The 18,847-nt window shown below is 47.3% G+C and overlaps 1 protein-coding gene across 1 annotated transcript in view; it reads right to left on the bottom strand.

Annotated features, from left to right (window-relative positions):
- PARN (poly(A)-specific ribonuclease) overlaps positions 1–18,847 on the bottom strand; it is a 59,915-nt gene that overhangs the window by 24,151 nt on the left and 16,917 nt on the right. The window contains exons 15-21 of the mRNA XM_081169534.1: positions 17,922–17,964; positions 16,022–16,097; positions 15,322–15,432; positions 15,151–15,220; positions 14,056–14,111; positions 12,512–12,598; positions 10,672–10,746 (exon numbers count right to left, since the gene is read on the bottom strand). Coding sequence (XP_081025660.1) covers positions 10,672–10,746; positions 12,512–12,598; positions 14,056–14,111; positions 15,151–15,220; positions 15,322–15,432; positions 16,022–16,097; positions 17,922–17,964 — 518 coding nt within the window. The remainder of the gene's footprint in view (positions 1–10,671; positions 10,747–12,511; positions 12,599–14,055; positions 14,112–15,150; positions 15,221–15,321; positions 15,433–16,021; positions 16,098–17,921; positions 17,965–18,847) is intronic.

Below are 18,847 nucleotides of genomic sequence, written 5' to 3'. Positions count from 1 at the left end.
GGAAAACTGAATCCCTGCATCTGAAATCTGATTGTGTCATTGGGATGATGCGGAAGACTAATACTCTTAAAGATTATTCAGGTGGCGTTTAACACCACTTGAGGCTGTGTATTGGAAGCGGGTGGGAGGGGGGAGCACATGTCAAACATAATGGCGCAAAGGATTCAAGAACTGGAAGGGCACCCTGCCTGCCTGGGGTTTTATATTCTTGAAGGTTTCTCCAGCCCCTTGCAAAAGAATTCAGAGCACGACCTTTGTACGCTGTTAGCGATGGAAATAGAAGCTTGGTGCTTTTTGCGGTGGGGGAGATGAAATCCCTGCAGTGAAACAGATAGCTTGAGCCAGCTGGAGAGAGAAATCTGCTCAAGGGCTCATTTCTTTCGCAGCCAAATCCTACGAAGGTTTAACTCAGCACTCGGTAAACTGGGCTACCGCGAAGGTGGTCAGGATGGGAGCCCGAACGGGGACCCTACTGCGAAACAAATCTGACGGGCTATGCTGAAAGAACCACGTAAGGGGGGCGGGAAATAACACAGCTCCATTCCACATTTGCCTCTACAAGAAATCGTGCAGCGCAAAAAGAGGCAGGTTCCATAGCAGGGCGCCACCAGCACTACATGCGTAAAGGGGATGCAGGTGGCGCTGTGGTCTAAACCACTGAGCCTCTTGGGCTTGCTGATCAGAAGGTCAGCAATTTGAATCCCCATTAGAGAGTGAGCTCCCGTTGCTCTGTCCCAGCTCCTGCCAACCTAGAAATCTGAAAGCACGCCAGTGCAAGTAGATAAATAGGTACCGCCCTGGTGGGAAGGTAAACAGCGTTTCCATGCGCTCTGGTTTCCGTCACAGTGTTCTGTTGTGCCAGAAATGGTTTAGCCATGCTGGCCACAAGACCTAGAAAGCTGTCTGCGGACAAGCACCGGCTCCCTTGGCCTGAAAGCTAGTTGAGCGCCACAACCACATAGTTGCCTTTGACTGGGCTCAACTGTCCAGGGGTCCTTTACCTTTCCTTTACATGCTTAAAGAAGTGTCATACCACTTCAAACCACCATGATTTCCCACCAGAGAATCCTGGGCACTGTAGTTTCAAGGTGCAAAGAGTTGGTAGGAGAGCTACGGTTCCCAGAGTTCCCTGGGAAGAAGGGCAGATTTGTTAAAACCACCATGGAAAACGTAACTCTGGGAGATGAAGAGGGCTCTCCTAAGAACTCTCAGCACCCTTAACAGCTCCCAGGATCGTTTGGGGAGGACTGTTCAAAGCCGTGTGACACTGCTTTAAAGGTGTCGCGCAGACGGGGCCTGGGTCTCTCAGGCTATGAGGCCAAGATCAAGGTACTTGTACAGTCGTACCTTGGTTTTCGAACAGCTTAGTTTCCGAATGTTTTGGCTCCTGAACGCCGCAAACCCGGAAGTGAGTGTTCCAATTTGTGAACCTTTTTGGAAGCCGGCTTCCAATTGGCCGCACGAGCTTCCTGCAGCCAATCGGAAGCCGCGCTTTGGCTTACGAATGTTTTGGAAGTCGTCCGGAACGGATTCCGTTCGACTTCCAAGGTACGACTGTATTAATTTCACGTGGAGGAGGCACACAGAGAAGGGCCTCCGATGATGAACGCAGAGTCTGGGTCAGTTTATGTTCCTCCAGTAAGAGCATAAGAATGTGGGATCAGGCCAAGGGCTCCTCTAGGCCAGCACCCTGTTCTCACAGTGGCCGACTAGACACCTGCGGGAAGCCCAAAAGATGGACTTGAGCAAACCAGCCCTCTGTTCACCCATGACTCCCAGTAACAGAGGCACACTGGCTGCGACAGAACCTGGCCACCATGCGAGCAAGCCTTGCCCCTTGCCAGCTTGCGTTCATTTTAACTGGGGCCTGCGCAGGAGAACTTCCTGGAGGGCATGCCCCGGGGAGGGGGATGAAATTAATTGGGCAGCGTTCAAGTGGCCGTGATCAGCACCATTCAAGCTCATTAACAAGATGATACAGCCTTAATGCCCAGTTAAGGCGCCTGATCCCCTTCCCTCTCCTGCCGCTCTGTAAGCTGACGGGGAGGATTAGCAGAAGCGAGCGAGCGAGCGCTCCTCGCAAAAAATAACCCAAAACTCGATACGCTGCACCTGCTCCTGCCCCTGAGGCGCTCTCGGCAAGCATGCCGGCCTTCCAGGATCTGCCTCCCTAGAGAGGAACAGGCCTGCAGTGCAGCCCATTTGGCAGGGTATTGTGTGTCATGACGGTAGCGCATGGAACCACTTAAAACACACACACACACATTCAGGGCTTGCCAGTACAGTAGTGCAATGTAGCGCAGATTTGGGATGGTGTCTTGTCAAGGCAAGCCTAAAAAATTGATTCCCGGTATTCCACGGAACAGCTTGCATTGCAATGGTTGTCCAACACGAAAGACCAGCTCTTTTCTACCCATTACACTGCAATTAACAGAAAATCAACAGCATTTGGCCTCCCATTTGGGGTGTGTGTGTGTGTGTGTGTGTGTGTGTGTGTGTGAGAGAGAGAGAGAGAGAGAGAGAGAGAGAGAGAGCGCATACACTTGCATTGCGTTTAGCACTTTTCAAAGAACTACTCTGTCCATTGCAAAGCTCTGCTTATCACCAAGTTTCCCACAGCGTTTTCCCAACTGACGAAAACTCCCAGGCAGCTAATGGGTGGATGAACCCCATCTGCCCCTCACTTCCCTCTACGGCACATGCAGAAACTGCTTCCTTGACCATTGGACCCACTATGGCTCTTGTCCGCTCAATCTGCTGGAGCCTGTCTTCGCTTGCAGGGGAAGTCCCGAACACACTGAGGGTTCGAGATCCATCGGCTCCCCTCACCTGGTTTAGCCAGCCAGTCAAAGCCATTTCCCTGAGTGTAGCCACTGTCTCATGCTGGCAGCTTCTAGGAGCCACAGGTGAGAGCTGAGAGCAGGATGGGGACCAAAGGTGGACAAACCACTCCAGAAGGAGCATGATGTGTCCCCACCAGAGATACTAAAGGTAGAGGTAAAGGGACCCCTGACCATTAGGTCCAGTTGTGGCCGAGACTGGGGTTGCGGCGCTCATCTTCCTTTATTGGCCGAGGGAGCCGGCGTACAGCTTCCGGGTCATGTGGCCAGCATGACTAAGCCGCTTCTGGCGAACCAGAGCAGCACACGGAAACACCTTCCCACTGGAGCGGTACCTATTTATCTACTTGCACTTTGAGGTGCTTTCAAACTGCTAGTTTGGCAGGAGCAGGGACCGAGCAACGGGAGCTCACCCTGTCGCGGGGATTCGAACTGCCGACCTTCTGAACGGCAAGCCCTAGGCTCTGTGGTTTAACCCACAGCGCCGCTCGCGTCCCTCCCAGAGGTACTACCCCTCCCCTATCACCCCATACACCCTGCCTTACACAAAATTGGACTATTTATCCACCGAGTCCAGTATTGTTTACTGAATGCTTTGCCAGAATTCCAAGCACAGACAAAGACCTTTCCTAACAACCTATCCTTCATTTTCTTTTTTAACTGGAAATACCGACTGAATGAGACCTTCCAGAGGCAAAGCACATGTTCTATGCCTCTGCTCCATGTCACCCTTTCCTTCAAATCTTGCTTTCAAGCACCGCTTCCTCCTCTTTCTGTGCTGATGGGACTTGGCGTCCAAATCATCTGGGAGGGGACCAGGGTGGCGTCGAAGGGGAGATAGGGACGCTGCCCCACGAGGAGCGAAATTGGCAGGTCTCTAGGCATCTGGCTCTCCTGAACCAGCTCTTTACGAAACCAGCCACCCTCAGACTTTTGGCACGGCCCCCGGGGCACAAACCCCCGCCACCCGCTGAAGCAACAGGCGCCGCCTTTCAAACCAGGAAGATTTCGCTACCTGGGATGACGGCACAGCCTCTCGTGCCCCGACACGAATTATGAAGGAGCACTTCAAAGCGGGTTCCTGCCGCTCGGAGCCTCGCAGGGAAGTGTCGATTATGGAGCTATTTATTTCACCATGAAAGCGAGATGAAGATCAGCTGGCAGCGGAGTCGCTGCAACCCTCCTCTCATAACTCATGGGAATTACCTGGAAGAGCACTTTATATGGCGAATAATTACCTTGATAAGAATCTTTTAACAGATTCCCCCCACCCCCTTTACTGGAAGTAGACTAGAATGCACTGCTACAAAAAAATAAAAATAAATGATGAATGGAATCTACAGAGAGAGGTGGGAGACTTGATGCCATTCCATGTTTGTCGCTGCACTTGTCTGACTGGTCTGCGGCGATTATCTTGTAACAGGCTTCTGACTGAACGTGATAGTCTGCACTTGAGCACAAGGGGCCCATGGAAATGGGGGAAACTGGCTACACCCAGCTACCACCAGACTTCTAGCCTGCTAGTATATTGACCCATTACAGCCGTACAGTGGTGCCCCGCAAGACGAATGCCTCGCAAGATGAAAAACTCGCTAGACGAAAGGGTTTTGCGGTTTTTGAGCTGCTTCGCAAGACGAATTTCCCTATGGGCTTGCTTCGCAAGACGAAAACGTCTTGCGTTTTTTGCAAGTTTGTTTCCTTTTTCTTAACACTGTTAATACAGTTGCGACTTGACTTCGAGGAGCAACTCATAGAACGCGGTGTGGTAGCCTTTTTTTAGGTTTTTGGTGATTTTTGAAGCTTTTCCAAAACTTTTCCAACACCGTGCTTCGCAAGACGAAAAATTTGCTAGACAAAAAAACTCGCGGTACGAATTAATTTCGTCTTGCGAGGCACCACTGTACTTCGGAAGTCGAACGGAATCTGTTCCGGAAGCTCCTGCAGCCAATCGGAAGCTGTGCCAGAAGTCCAGGTTCCGAAAGAATGTTCGCAAACCGGAGCACTCACTTCTGGCTTTGCGGCGTTTGGGAGCCAAAACGTGCAAGTGCCAAGGTGTTCGGCTTCCAAGGTACAACTGTACAGTGGTACCTTGGTTCCCAAACTTAATCCATTCCGTGAGTCTGTTCCAGAACCAAAGCGTTCTAAAACCAAGGTGTGCTTTCCCATAGCAAGTAATGCAAAATGGATTAATCTGTTCCAGACTTCTAAAATTAAAAACAACCCCTCAAACAGCAATTTAACATGAATTTTACTATCTAACGAAACCATTGGTCCACAAAATGAAAGCAATGATCAATGTATTGTGCTATAAAATAATTAAGACAGTATTGTAGATGATAAATATTATTTTTTTCTTTCTTCTTACATGCACTGATAATAGTGATTGTTTGGATGGGGGGGCTTTTATCCATTTCTGCAGTTACATAATCAATCAGTAGCTGAGCTGGGTTCCACACAGCACACAGTCACAAAAACAAGCCACAAAAATGAAATCACAAGTCACAGTCACAAAACAAAGTCACAAGCCACAGTCACATGTCAGTCCCATAAAACGAAGAACAAGTCACAGTCAAAAAAACAAAAAAGCCACACGAACGAAAATGCAAAAAATAGCAAAAACAAGAGCTCCAAATATCACCTCTCTGTTGCGTATGTGCTCGGGACTCAACAGCCGACAGACTCAACAGGAAGCCTCTGATTAGCAGCGGGAAACTCAATTTACAAACGGAACACACTCAATAGGAAGCAGAACATGTTCCGCTTCCAAGGCAAAGTTCACAAACCGGAACACCTACTTCTGGGTTTGCAGCGTTCTATTTCCAAGTTGTTCATAAACCAAGCTGTTCTAAAACCAAGGTACCACTGTATAGCATTTACACCTTCAAATATTTCAGACAGCAGATTTACTAGAATTTCTTCTAAATTTAGATGCTGTCAGTTCAACCACTCAGAGGTTGAAGTGTTCGTTCACGCGATCTTTTCACAGTAGTTTTCATCAGGGGGTTACGAGAATGCATACTATAAGCTTCTATGAGATCATTTCCTGGTCGATCTTCAGAGGCCCTTCTGAGTGACTTCACTGAGGAGACCAAAACATTTTTTTACTGAGCAGGTGGGGGAATACCTGAATCAGCCATTGTGTTTTTGAGTCCTGCTACAATATGCTAGACCTTAGCTCAGGCTTCCTCAACCTTGGCCCTCCAGATGTTTTGAGACTACAATTCCCATCATCCCTGACCACTGGTCCTGCTAGCTAGGGATCATGGGAGTTGTAGGCCCAAAACATCTGGAGGGCTGAGGTTGAAGAAGCCTGCCTTAGCTTGTTGTTTTTAAAGAATAATTAACTGGACTGGGGTTGCAATTCTGCATTTTATATTTTGTATCCCCCCCGCATTGGTCAATCGGCCATAATACACACCTGGCTGGCTGCTTCTCAGCTAAAAAGCTTGCCCTCATCAAAACTGAAGCCAATCCCAGGGAACTCTGGGAATTGTAGTTCTACAAGAAGAATAAGGGTCTCCTAACAACTCTCTGTGCCCTAAACCAACTACACTTCCCAGGATCCTTTGGGGGAAAGCTTTTAAAGTGGTATGATCCTGCTTTACATGTACAGTGCAGGTGGGGCTAGAGAAAAGAACGTGGGCACCCAGAGAGGCAGCCAGCCACCCCAAAGGCCGCGGATTCGATGGTGCCACTAAGGCAGGGAGCAATGGACTGGACATTTGTGTTGTGCAGGCCCTGTAGAAGTGAGCATGAGCAAGGCACTCTTAGCCAGCAAAGCAGTGCCTGGCCCAACATTACCCACAAGCTATGCCCTCGAAGGGTGGCGCTGTGGGTTAAACCACAGAGCCTAGGACTTGCCGATTAGAAGGTCGGCGGTTCGAATCCCCGCGACGGGGTGAGCTCACATTGCTCGGTCCCTGCTCCTGCCAACCTAGCAGTTCAAAAGCACATCAAAGTGCAAGTAGATAAATAGGTACCACTCTGGCGGGAAGGTAAATGGCGTTTCCGTGGGCTGCTCTGGTTCGCCAGAAGGGGCTTAGGCATGCTGGCCACATGACCCGGAAGCTGTACGCCAGCTCCCTCGGCCAATAAAGCGAGATGAGTGCCGCAACCCCAGACTCGGTCATGACTGGACCTAATGGTCAGGGGTCCCTTTACCTTTTTATGCCCTCCAAACTGTCAAAAAGGAAATGTGGCCCCATCCAGAACAGGGAGACCATCAAGTCCAGGTTGAGCGGCCCTCCTACCTTCAACTTCTCTGTGTTATAAATAACTACATATGTATATGGACAACGACAACAACACTTAAACACCCATATACTAGACAAGCATATATGAAATTGTAGTGGTTTGCGTATATTATACCTTTCTTTTCTTTTTCTTTCCATGCACTTTTTATCTTTATTTCATTTTGCTCCAACTGAAATGCTTTCAATAGTAATACAGTAGTAATAATAATAAAAAACTCTGCTGTGCTGTCTGGATTGAACTTCCCTTCGTCCACCTCTAGCCTGTCCTCCACTGCCCCCTAGGCACCCGTACAGAAGAGAGCTGGGTATCAACAGCACAGAGGGAGCTGCCTTACACTGAGTCGCTCCAGCTCAGCTCAGTATTGTCGACTCCTGACTCTCAGTGGTTCTCCAGGGGTTCAGGCAGGGGCTTTTCCCTGCAGGGGTTGAACCCGGGTCGTTCTGAAGCATGCAAGGCAGATGCTCTGTCACTGAGCTATGGGCTTTTGCGGACAACACCTCAAGCCTCAGGATTCCAGATGCAGTTCCACGTGTGCTCGTCAATTGCCTTTTTTCCCTGCCCATCCTCTAGAGGAGCTCGGGGCAGCACGCACGACTCCTCCCCTACCACTACCATGCAACGCAACTTTGCTGAGAGGGAGGCAGCTTCATGACTGAGCGAACCCATAAGATCATAGAATCGTAGAGGGACCCCAAGGCTGATCTAGTCCAATACAGGAATCACAATTAAATAATCTATGACAGATGGCCATCCAACGTCTGCTTTAAAAACCTCCGCCGCCTTCAGAGATAGTCCGCTCCACTGTTAAATGGCTCTAGATATCAGATATGACTAAGCCACTTCTCACCTTCTCACCCCTTGCCTTTTCCTGTAAGACCTATTACAGTTGTTAAGAGTCGTCAACAGGCTCATCTCAGCTACCTGCCAATCTCCCATTCCCACCACCCTTCTGAGTAATACCCCTCCCCACCTTCTCACTATATAGAAGGATCTGGCAACTTCTGTTTCAGTGTATCTGAAGAAGTGTGCATGCACACGAAAGCTCATACCAAGAACTAACTTAGTTGGTCTTTAAGGTGCTACTGGAAGGAATTTTTTTATTTTGACTATGGCAGACCAACACGGCTACCTATCTGTATCTAGATATCAGGAAGGTCTTCCCAAGGTTTAGTCAGAATCTCCTTTTAATTTGGAGCAGCAGAAAACAAGCTTGCTCCATCTTCCATGTGACCCTACGCTTAGTGCAAAGTCGAACCCAACCTGGTGCCCTACTCCCTCCCTAGAGGGACTCCCATCAGTCCCAGCCAGCACAGACAATGATCAGGGACAGTAGGAAAAGCAACCTTCTCCATCACAATTCAACTCCTTTTTTCCTTCCACTCGGCTGGTGCTTCTTCCCAAAGTCACCAGCCTCCTCTCTCTTCCTCAGCCACCATCTGGCAACTGCTGCAACCTGGCACTTATTAACCTACCAGCGACTGAGAAAATCAGATGCAACTGCTTATTAAACAGAACAGTAATATTAAGCAGTTCACTTGTCATCTTTCATCAGGGCTAATCACTGGCTGCTATTATGCTACCAGGCCCTGTTTTAAGGTCTTGCTATTAGCTTCGTAAAATGATGAACAATCTGGGACCAGGTTACCTCTGGGAAGGCCTGAACTTCTATACCTCTTCCCAGTCACTTGAAACCTCAGGAGAGACAGTAGTCCAAACTTTTATGTCCACAAAAAACAGGGCCTTTAGCATGGTGGCCCCTGCCCCTTGGAATGCGCTTCCAGGCAGAATTGGCATCTATACGACTGCGTAAACACCATCTGTTCTCCCAGATGTTACCTGATGATCCAGCTGTGTTAGCAAATTAAGCTGATCTACCGTTTTGCGACACCTTTTGCATTCGTTTTTATAAATGTCATTTTACCATTGGATTTTATGCTGATATTTTTTCCTGCAATAAAGGCGGTGCAGGTTCCTATTCCAACAGTCTTTTTTGGGGAATGGGCTGCTTTTTAAGGAGAGGGCTGCTGTTGTGCTGTTTTTATTGCAATTACTGGTATGGTTTTAATAGATTTTTAGATATGTATATAGCTATCACTTTATCAATGCTTAGTTGTTGTTTTAGCTGTTCTTATTTTTATCTGTAAGCCGCCTTGAGTCCTGTCAGGGAAAAAGCAGGGTAATAATAATAATAATACCACCAATATTTTTGCAAGTAAGTAAGTAAGTGAGGGATGCGGGTGACGCTGTGGATTAAACCACAGAGCCTAGGACTTGCCGATCAGAAGGTCGGCGGTTTGAATCCCTGTGATGGGGTGAGCTCCCATTGCTCAGTCCCTGCTCCTGCCAACCTAGCAGTTTGAAAGCACGTCAAAGTGCAAGTAGATAAATAGGTACTGCCCCAGCGGGAAGGTAAACTGCATTTCCTATAGACTCCCTTGGCCTATAGAGCAAGATGAGCGCGCAACCCCAGAGTCGGTCACGACTGGACCTAATGGTTAGGGGTTCCTTTATCTTTAAGCAAGCAAGCAAGTAAATAAATAAATACCGTATTTTTCGCTCTATAACACGCACCCGACCATAACACGCACATAGTTTTTAGAGGAGGAAAACAAGAAAAAAAAATATTCTAAATGAAACAGTGGATGTATGATTTTTGTGGTTCATGCTGTGGCCACAGACATGTGATCTGACGGTGAGTTTGGGGTAGCCCAATGCAAAAATCCTGAGGATCCATGTGGATCCATGCTTTGTAACCACGTTTCTGCACCACTGCGGCCCCAGGCAACAGTGGGTGTGTGATTTTTTGGGTGCAAGCTGTAGCCATGGACATGCTATGTGATCTGATGGTGAATTTGGGGTGACCCAGTGCAAAAATCCTGAGGATCCATGTGGATCCGTGCTTTGTAACCAGGCTCTCTCTGTCCCTCTCTTCTCCCTACTCAGTGGCTCTTCTCCCGCTTTGCTGTTTCAAAGCGAGCAAAGCGAGCCACGGAGAAGGGAAGGAAGGGGAACCATGGATCCTCTGCTCACGACTGCAGCAGATCCCCCCGCCATCCGTAGGCATTCGCTCCATAACATGCACAGACATTTCCCCTTACTTTCTAGGAGGAAAAAAGTGAGTGTTATGGAGCAAAAAATACGGTAAATACTAGCAGCAAGTGAGCAGGGAGCCCTTCCTTTGGTTATGTGTCCATTTCACCACAAGTTCACAATCTTTAGGCAACTATACAACAGGCATGGAGAAACTGCAGGCTTCCAGGTGTTATGACTCCCATCTCACGGGGCCGCAATGGCGAAGGCTGATGTTGTCCAACCACATCTGGGGGCTCACAGTTCCCCCCCTCCTCGCTATACAAGTCTCTGAGATCAATCCCTCAGAAGAACAAGCAGGAAACAAGAAAATCAACCGAGGTCACAAAGAACTCAATAGCAGGCGGCAATCAGCCAGTAAAAACTGGTCTTAAAGGGGCTATAGATACAAGAACCCCTCTCATGTAACCTTCTATCGGTTATGATTCTGCAGAAGTAACGGCGGCCTCTGTGTGTTGGCTCGACAGAGAGGCTCCATGTAACTTACCAATCTGTACTTGTTCAGGCTGGCTAAGCGACACAAAGGCTGACGTATCATCGATCCAGGAAACCTGAATGTTGCCTGCAAAGAAAAGTGTTTGTGAAGTGGAAGGGCACAGACCAGGGTCGTCAGCTATTGTTGGGACTACACCTCACATCATCCCTAGCTAGCAGGGCCAGGGGTCAGGAATGATGGGAGTTGTAGTCCAACGACAGAGGGGAATTAAAGTCTGAGAAGCACTAGTATAGCCCACCTTACATTCAGCCATCATCAAGGCTGTCAAGAGTGCTATGAAGCAGTGCACTATGGGAAAAGGCAGGCTGGGACAGGAGGGCATGAGGTCTGATGGTACTGGGAGAAAGCCTTCGCTTCCGAAATCAGAGCAGGTGTGTCTTGACACCTGGCAGGTGGGAGGAGCAATGAGACGCAATAATGGGGCAAACGTGGTCAAGAAAAACTAGCTCCTTTTCCATAGAAACAGGTGGTGTGGCCCCTTCTCTGGGTGTATGCAAATCCCTCCCAAAAATGTCCCATCTGTTAAGATTGTACTCAGTGTCTTTAGCCTACCCAGCAGAAAGGATAGAGCCACCACTGATAGCCGAGGGTATAATCCTGCCTTTATCAGGGCTGGCTAACCTGTGGCCCCCTCCAAGGGTCTTTGGACTCCCATCAGCCCCAGACAGCACCGCCAAAAGTCAGGGATGATGGGAGTCTTTGTTTCTCTTAAAGAAATACCCACACACTCCCATATTTTATATACAGTGGTACCTCGGGTTGATATTTTATATACTGTACTTCCAAAAATCACTTAGTGCTCCACCTGGTAGACCTATTGTCTCAGGCAATGACTCTCTCTTGGAACCTTTATGTCAATACACGGAGCACTTTCTGCATCCACTTGCTATCGACACTCCTTCCTACATTTTGGATACGAAAACATTCATTGGACATACTGAAAATATCACAGTACCACGGGAGACTATGGACTAACATGAACTTATCTCTCCTCATAAACTCTTATCTCTAATTCTATAACTAATTATTGTGTTATACATATCCTCATGAGTTTGAAATCTCTGTCTGAGTTTGTAATCTCTATTTGTAATCCTTGTCAGAATACAGTGGTACCTCAGGTTACATACGCTTCAGGTTACAGACTCTGCTAACCCAGAAATAGTGCTTCAGGTTAAGAACTTTGCTTCAGGATGAGAACAGAAATCGTGTTCCAGCGGCACGGCGGCAGCAGGAGGCCCCGTTAGCTAAAGTGGTGCTTCAGGTTAAGAACTTTGCTTCAGGATGAGAACGGACCTCCGGAACAAATTAAGTACTTAACCTGAGGTACCACGGTACATACTTTTGAATGGATTAGTTTTTGTTACAATGGACTATTGATTTGCGAGTAGGGACCACTCCCACTACTGAAACTTATATTGGCCTGAGTTCTTGGTGTGCTTTTTTCTTGGGAGTTGGGAGTCTAGCATCATATGGAGAGCCTTCAGCTATATGCCTGTTCTTTGCCTGCTGCCCTCTCTCCCACGTCTAGTCTGGCAGCCACCAAACCTTTCACCGAATACTTGGTTCCACCAGGGCCAAGCGCAGAACAGAACACTGGAAGGACACCATCCCTGCCGCAGGGATCTTACACCCTGTTGCACGTAGACCAGGGTTTCCCAAACTTGGGTCTCCCAACTGTTTTTAGACTACAATTCCCAACATCCCTGACCCCTGGCCCTGCTAGCTAGGGATGATGGGAGTTGTAGTCCCAACAACAGCTGGAGACTGATGTTTGGGAAACCCTGACCCCCCCCAGTTGAGTCACATCCCTACCTTCTCATTTGTTACTTACCAAAAGCACTGAAAAGCTGGTAAAGGTCGCTCGTCTTCCACTCTTTGGGAAATGTAACGTAAAGAACGTGGTCGCGTTTTGGCTGCACTGAAAGTGAAGGGGGGAAAAGAAGTTTTCAGCTTGTGATTTATTAATTTTTTTTAATACAACCTAATGATTCTCCAGGGACGTGGGTGGTGCTGTGGGTTAAACCACAGAGCCTAGGGCTTCCCGATCAGAAGGTCGGCGGTTCAAATCCCCGCGACGGGGTGAGCTCCCGTTGCTCGGTCCCTGCTCCTGCCAACCTAGCAGTTTGAAAGCACCTCAAAGTGCAAGTAGACTTGGTTGACCACAAACTTGACATGAGCCAACAGTGTGACGCGGCAGCTAAAAAAGCCAATGCAATTCTGGGCTGCATCAATAGGAGTATAGCATCTAGATCAAGGGAAGTAATAGTACCACTGTATTCTGCTCTGGTCAGACCTCACCTGGAGTACTGTGTCCAGTTCTGGGCACCACAATTCAAGAAGGACACTGACAAACTGGAACGTGTCCAGAGGAGGGCAACCAAAATGGTCAAAGGCCTGGAAACGATGCCTTATGAGGAACGGCTAAGGGAGCTGGGCATGTTTAGCCTGGAGAAGAGGAGGTTAAGGGGTGATAATGATAGCCATGTTCAAATATATAAAAGGATGTCACATAGAGGAGGGAGAAAGGTTGTTTTCTGCTGCTCCAGAGAAGCGGACACGGAGCAATGGATCCAAACTACAAGAAAGAAGATTCCACCTAAACATTAGGAAGAACATCCTGACAGTAAGAGCTGTTCGACAGTGGGATTTGCTGCCAAGGAGTGTGGTGGAGTCTCCTACTTTGGAGGTCTTTAAGCAGAGGCTTGACAACCATATGTCAGGAGTGCTCTGATGGTGTTTCCTGCTTGGCAGGGGGTTGGACTCGATGGCCCTTGTGGTCTCTTCCAACTCTATGATTCTATGATAAATAGGTACCGCTCCGGCGGGAAGGTAAATGGCGTTTCCATGCACTGCTCTGGTTCGCCAGAAGCGGCTTAGTCATGCTGGCCACATGACCTGGAAGCTGTATGCCGGTTCCCTTGGCCAATAAAACGAGATGAGTGCCGCAACCCCAGAGTCGGCCACAACTGGACCTAATGGTCAGGGGTCCCTTTACCTTTACCTTACTGATTCTCCAACACAAAATGGAGTTCTCAATTTTTGTCACAGGGTGACAGAAAAAGACACCAAATTCAGAAAGTGACAAATTGTGCTTGCAAAGGGAGAATTGGGAGAGGGCTTGGACTACTCTCACAATCTTTCCCCTGCAGCAGCCAGGGCTTGGACTTTCTCACACTGGACATCATCTATGGCATTTGGGGTGGAAAGGGGGCGTGGCTTGTTGAAAACGGCCTGGCAGGCTTAACTATAGGCCTCTAGACTGGAGGTTCCCACCACTGAAATAAATTCTGCCTCAGCCTACTACTGGGCAAGAGGAAGTTTTGCACAGGTTCAATTCTCTGAAGAGGGAACGTGAAAGGTGAAAAGAGCACTTACGGTCTGGTCCTTCCAAGTTGAGATATGGGATGTCCATCACCCGCATCAGAAACAGTCTGGAGTGAAAGAAAGAGATAGAGTGTCACTTGCATGATCCAGTTTCCAAGCTCAATTCAAAGTCCTTGTTTTGACCTATAATGCCGTATGCTGCTCAGGACTCCAATACTTCAAGGACTGCCTCTCCCCATATGTACTGACCTGGACACTGAGATAATCATCTGAGGCCCTTCTCTGTGTGCCTCCTCCAAGGAAGGTCTGGAGGTTTGCAAAACAAGAACAGGGCAGTCCTAAAAGAACTGCATTGGCTCCCAGCATGTTTCAAAGTGCAATTCAAAGTGTTGGTGCAGACCTTTAAAGCACTAAACAGCCTCGGTCCTGTATACCTGAAGGAGCATCTCCACCCCCATCGTTCAGCCCGGATACTGAAGCTCTGAGGGCCTTCTGGCGGTTCCCTCACTGTGAGAAGCCAAGTGACAGGGAACCAGGCAGAGGGCCTTCTCGGTGGTGGCACCCTTCAGTCAGATGTCAAGGAAATAAACAACTACCTGACTTTTAGAAGACATCTGAAGGCAGTCCTGCTCAGGGAAGTTTTTGATCTGTGATGCTGTATTGTGCTTTTACTATTTGGGGGGAGAGCCACTCAGAGTTGCTGAGGCAATCCATCAGATGAGTGGCATATAAATGATAAATTGTTATTGGTTTTGGTCCCCCCCCCAATAATTTTTATTAAATTTTCTGTTTCACATTTTAGAATATTCATTCAAACAACCTTAAAATGTCAATGACTTCCCTTCTTCTCTTTCCATTGGTTCATTTTGCAAAACATAAATTCCTGCATATTTTATATAAACTAAACCATTCAGTATTCCATTATTACATCCATCAAAACTTATTTGCACTGTTGAATTTATCTTAATGCTGCCCACATTTTCAAATAAACACCATTTCCCTCCCTATATTCAATAAACGTTTCCCAATCTTCTGATCGTTATTGTTTTAACCAGAGGAGCGTTAAAGAACAGCAGGTTAAAGTTCAACTCAAAAGCTGGGGTTCTCCTTTCTGTGGTTTTTAAAAAATTAAAAGTGGTTACTCACTTGTTGAAAAAAGGTTCGATGAGCTTTGATTTGGCAGACACGTGACTTTTCGGGGGGCTGAGAAAGGAACCTAGCAAAGAGAAGATGCCCCCACCACAGAAGAATCAGACACAGCTGGCAAAAGGCAGGGATGAACAGACTGCGCAAGATGGAACAAACGACAAAAAGTACCTAGGAAATTGGCCATTGAGATGAAGCACAGGCCTGTGATGTAAGCGTCATAACCTGCTTCGTGAAGCTGCTCTGAAGCTGTGTCGTAACTCGGGAATCCCTCTGCGCTTTCTGGGAAAGGAAAAATGGTTTGCTTTTACTTTATTTAAACAATTTATGAAGGACTCGAATACAGTTGTCTCTTAAGTGGTAGACAAGAAATGCAATACAGAAAGGGCAAGTATCGAAACGATGGAAGACCTGAGTGATCAGGCCAGGACAGATTAGGCGGCCCTTGAGTTATTCTGAACGCAAGTTGTTAAGGGGCTTGTAAATTAACACAAGAACCTTGAACCTGGCTCTCACTGCAGGTTATCCTAGCGGGAGTAGGGGTATTTTAGCCACACTGGGAGGTGGAGCCCTGTTTGAAAGAGCAACAAGTCTCCATTCAAACAGCCTCATTGTTTTGCTGGTTCCAGAACAACAGACACATAAATGTAGACCCAACAGAGCTACAGAAATAATTGCACCCGGTGCAACTGGAGACAAGCTTGCAGTGTCTTTTGCCCACAGATACTGGACCAGTAAGATCTCCAGTTCTGTACAGCTTAAATTCCTCCCCAAGAATTTTCCAGCTTTGAGGGGAATCCTTAGATTTCAATCAATCTGTTTCCACCGGTGGTCCAGAACTGGCTGTGCAAAACGCCCTCTGTCGCCTTACCGACTTTTGGAGGGCTGAAGGGAGTCTCCTTTACACGCTTCTCCAGCTCTGCAAGGGATGTGTTGTTAATGATTTCCTGAAAAGCAAAGATCAAGAAGCCCTGACAATAATGGACTGGCATCACAAGCTCCAAGAATTTGCTGAAATGGCGCTGTTAACAAATACCCTGAGAGGCAATTCAAAACAAAAATTTATGGAAAAGTGGGATAGATATACTGTAAAACATATGTTCAAAAATACAGTAAAGGTTCGCTATCTATGCTAACATTTGATTGACGCTGGCGTGAGACTGAGTTGAGAAATAAGACTAAAAGCACATATTGATATAGAAATGTATTAGATAAAATGTAAAGAGGATTTGTTTTCCCCCCTCTTTTTTTTTTGCTTTCATTTTCTTTCTAGGTATATAAAATTTGTATATAGTTTTTGTATATATGTTGGAAATTATAGTAAGTCCTGTAATGTAATATGACAACGTTTAACAATGTAATATAAGAATGTTAACAAATAAATAAAATGCAAATTAAAAAAACAACCAAAAATACAAAAAACAAAGATCAATGTGAGCCACCAGTTGTTGATTCCTTCGACCCACAAGGCACGATCCAAGTGAGTTCAGAGCAAGCACTCAACACTGCAGCCTTCCCCCAACCTAGTGCCCCCCTCCCCCGATGTTTCAGGCGGCCATGCTGGCTGGGGCTGATGGAAGCTGTAGTTCAAAACATCTGAGCGGCAGCATTAATTCCATGGGACCAGGCAAAAGATAGCTGTAACCTCCCAAATTGAAAAAGGTGTGAGATTTCCACACATCAACCCTATTTTTGAGAGGGTGCCTAAACCACAAGACAACAAAGTATGAAAACAGCACTGTATCATACTCTAAGAACATATACAGTGCTACCTTGGGTTACATACGCTTCAGGTTACATACGCTTCAGGTTACACACTCCACTAAGCCAGAAATACTTCAGGTTAAGAAATTTGCTTCAGGATAAGAACAGAAATCGTGCTCCAGCGGCAGCAGGAGGCCCCATTAGCTAAAGTGGTGCTTCAGGTCAAGAACAGTTTCAGGTTAAGTACGGACCTCCGGAATGAATTAAGTATTTAACCCAAGGTATCACTGTACAGTGGAATCTTGGAATTCGAACGGAATCCGTTCCAGAAGTCCGTTCGACTTCCAAAACGTTCAGAAACCAAAGCACGGCTTCTGATTGGCTGCAGGAAGCTCCTGCAGCCAATCGGAAGACCTGTCGGACGTTCGGCTTCAAAAAATAGTTTGCAAACCGCAACACTCACTTCCGGGTTTGCAGCGTTTGGGAGCCGAAATGTTCAAGAACTAAGCTGTTCGAAAATCAAGGTACGACTGGATACCCCAAAAATTAACAATGATGCAATTAAGCAAAAAAGTGCAATATATATTAGAAGATGGAAGAGTGGTTGAAATTCCATTATAACTTATGAGTCTTTTTTCAATCCCATCAACTTAATTGAGCATCCTTGGGAAGAGGGATAATGTATCCAAGTCATTCATGTGTATTACCTGCGAACAGAAGCTATTTTGCCTGCATAGCTAGATTTTTGTTGGGGATTGTTAGCTGTAAGCGCAGCCTAGCAGATACTGCCCCCCTTGCAAGTTGATGGGGTCCTTTTCGCTATGCAGGGATCTGTACTGAAGAAATGAGCTCGCTATAGCACGACAAGGAATCTTTCCCTAGCTGATGCTGAGCAGAAAACATCCTAGCGGTGATTTTGCTGTGAAAGCAGTATGTTGCTTTAACAGTTTGCTTCATCAGAGAAGTACAGAACTGGGAGCCCAACTCATCGAGGAGGGAGCAGCTTGGGGAAGGCTGAACTAAAGCTATATTTAATTTTACAAGTGCCATTAGCAGGTACTGGTTACCTTGAACGGCTGAGTGCTGGCCATCAACTTAGTGTCCAGCAACCTAGAAATGAAATGAAACAGCAAGGATAAGGCTTCACCATAATTACCAACAATTTTTTTAAAAGGCAAAGGACCCATGGACGGTTAAGTTCAGTCAAAGGCAACTATGGGGTTGCGGTGCTCATCTCGCTTTCAGGCCGAGGGAGCCGGCATTTGTCCACAGGCAGCTTTCCGGGTCATGTGGCCAGCAGGACTAAACTGCTTCTGGCGCAACAGAACACCATGACGGAAACCAGAGCGCATGGAAACGCCGTTTACCTTCCCGCCACAGCGGTACCTATTTATCTACTTGAACTGGCATGCTTTTGAACTGCTAGGTTGGCAGGAGCTGGGACAGAGCAATGGGAGCTCACTCCATCGCACAGATTCAAACCACTGACCTTCTGATCAGCAAACCCAAGAGGCTCAGTAGTTTAGACCACAGCGCCACCTGCGTCCCTTACCAACAATTGCCATAACTTTGGACCTGTGATTATGTCACACAGGCATGAGTTTTTGGTTCTGGGAGCTGGTCAGCACCCATAGCTTATATTTATTGCAAAGTTCCAAGTCTGCAGGGATGCAAACTGGGGCTTGGAAATCAAGGGTAACAGCTGAGAAGCCAGAGGCTAGGCAGAGCGGGACTCTCACTGGCCGTGGGACTGAGCTTCCATACCCAGGAGAGCTCTTCAGTTCCCCAACCTGGATCCCGAGCAGCAAAAGCAGAATGAGCCATGTATCATCGCGACTCAATTCCACTCCCCTGCCCCCAATCACAAAATTCAGTTCATCTTGATGTATGCATGGGTGTTGTCAGAGAACTGCCATCAGAGGGAAGAGGAGAGGAAAGTCGCTCCAGTGATGCAGGGGAGGGAACTAGCAAGGAGAGAGAGAGAGCTTCCACG

This window comes from Podarcis bocagei (assembly GCF_964188305.1).
Source record: "Podarcis bocagei genome assembly, chromosome: 14".
Taxonomy (NCBI): Eukaryota; Metazoa; Chordata; class Lepidosauria; order Squamata; family Lacertidae; genus Podarcis; species Podarcis bocagei.
Note: the sequence above shows the minus strand (reverse complement) of the source record. Positions and strands in the feature narration are given on the sequence as shown.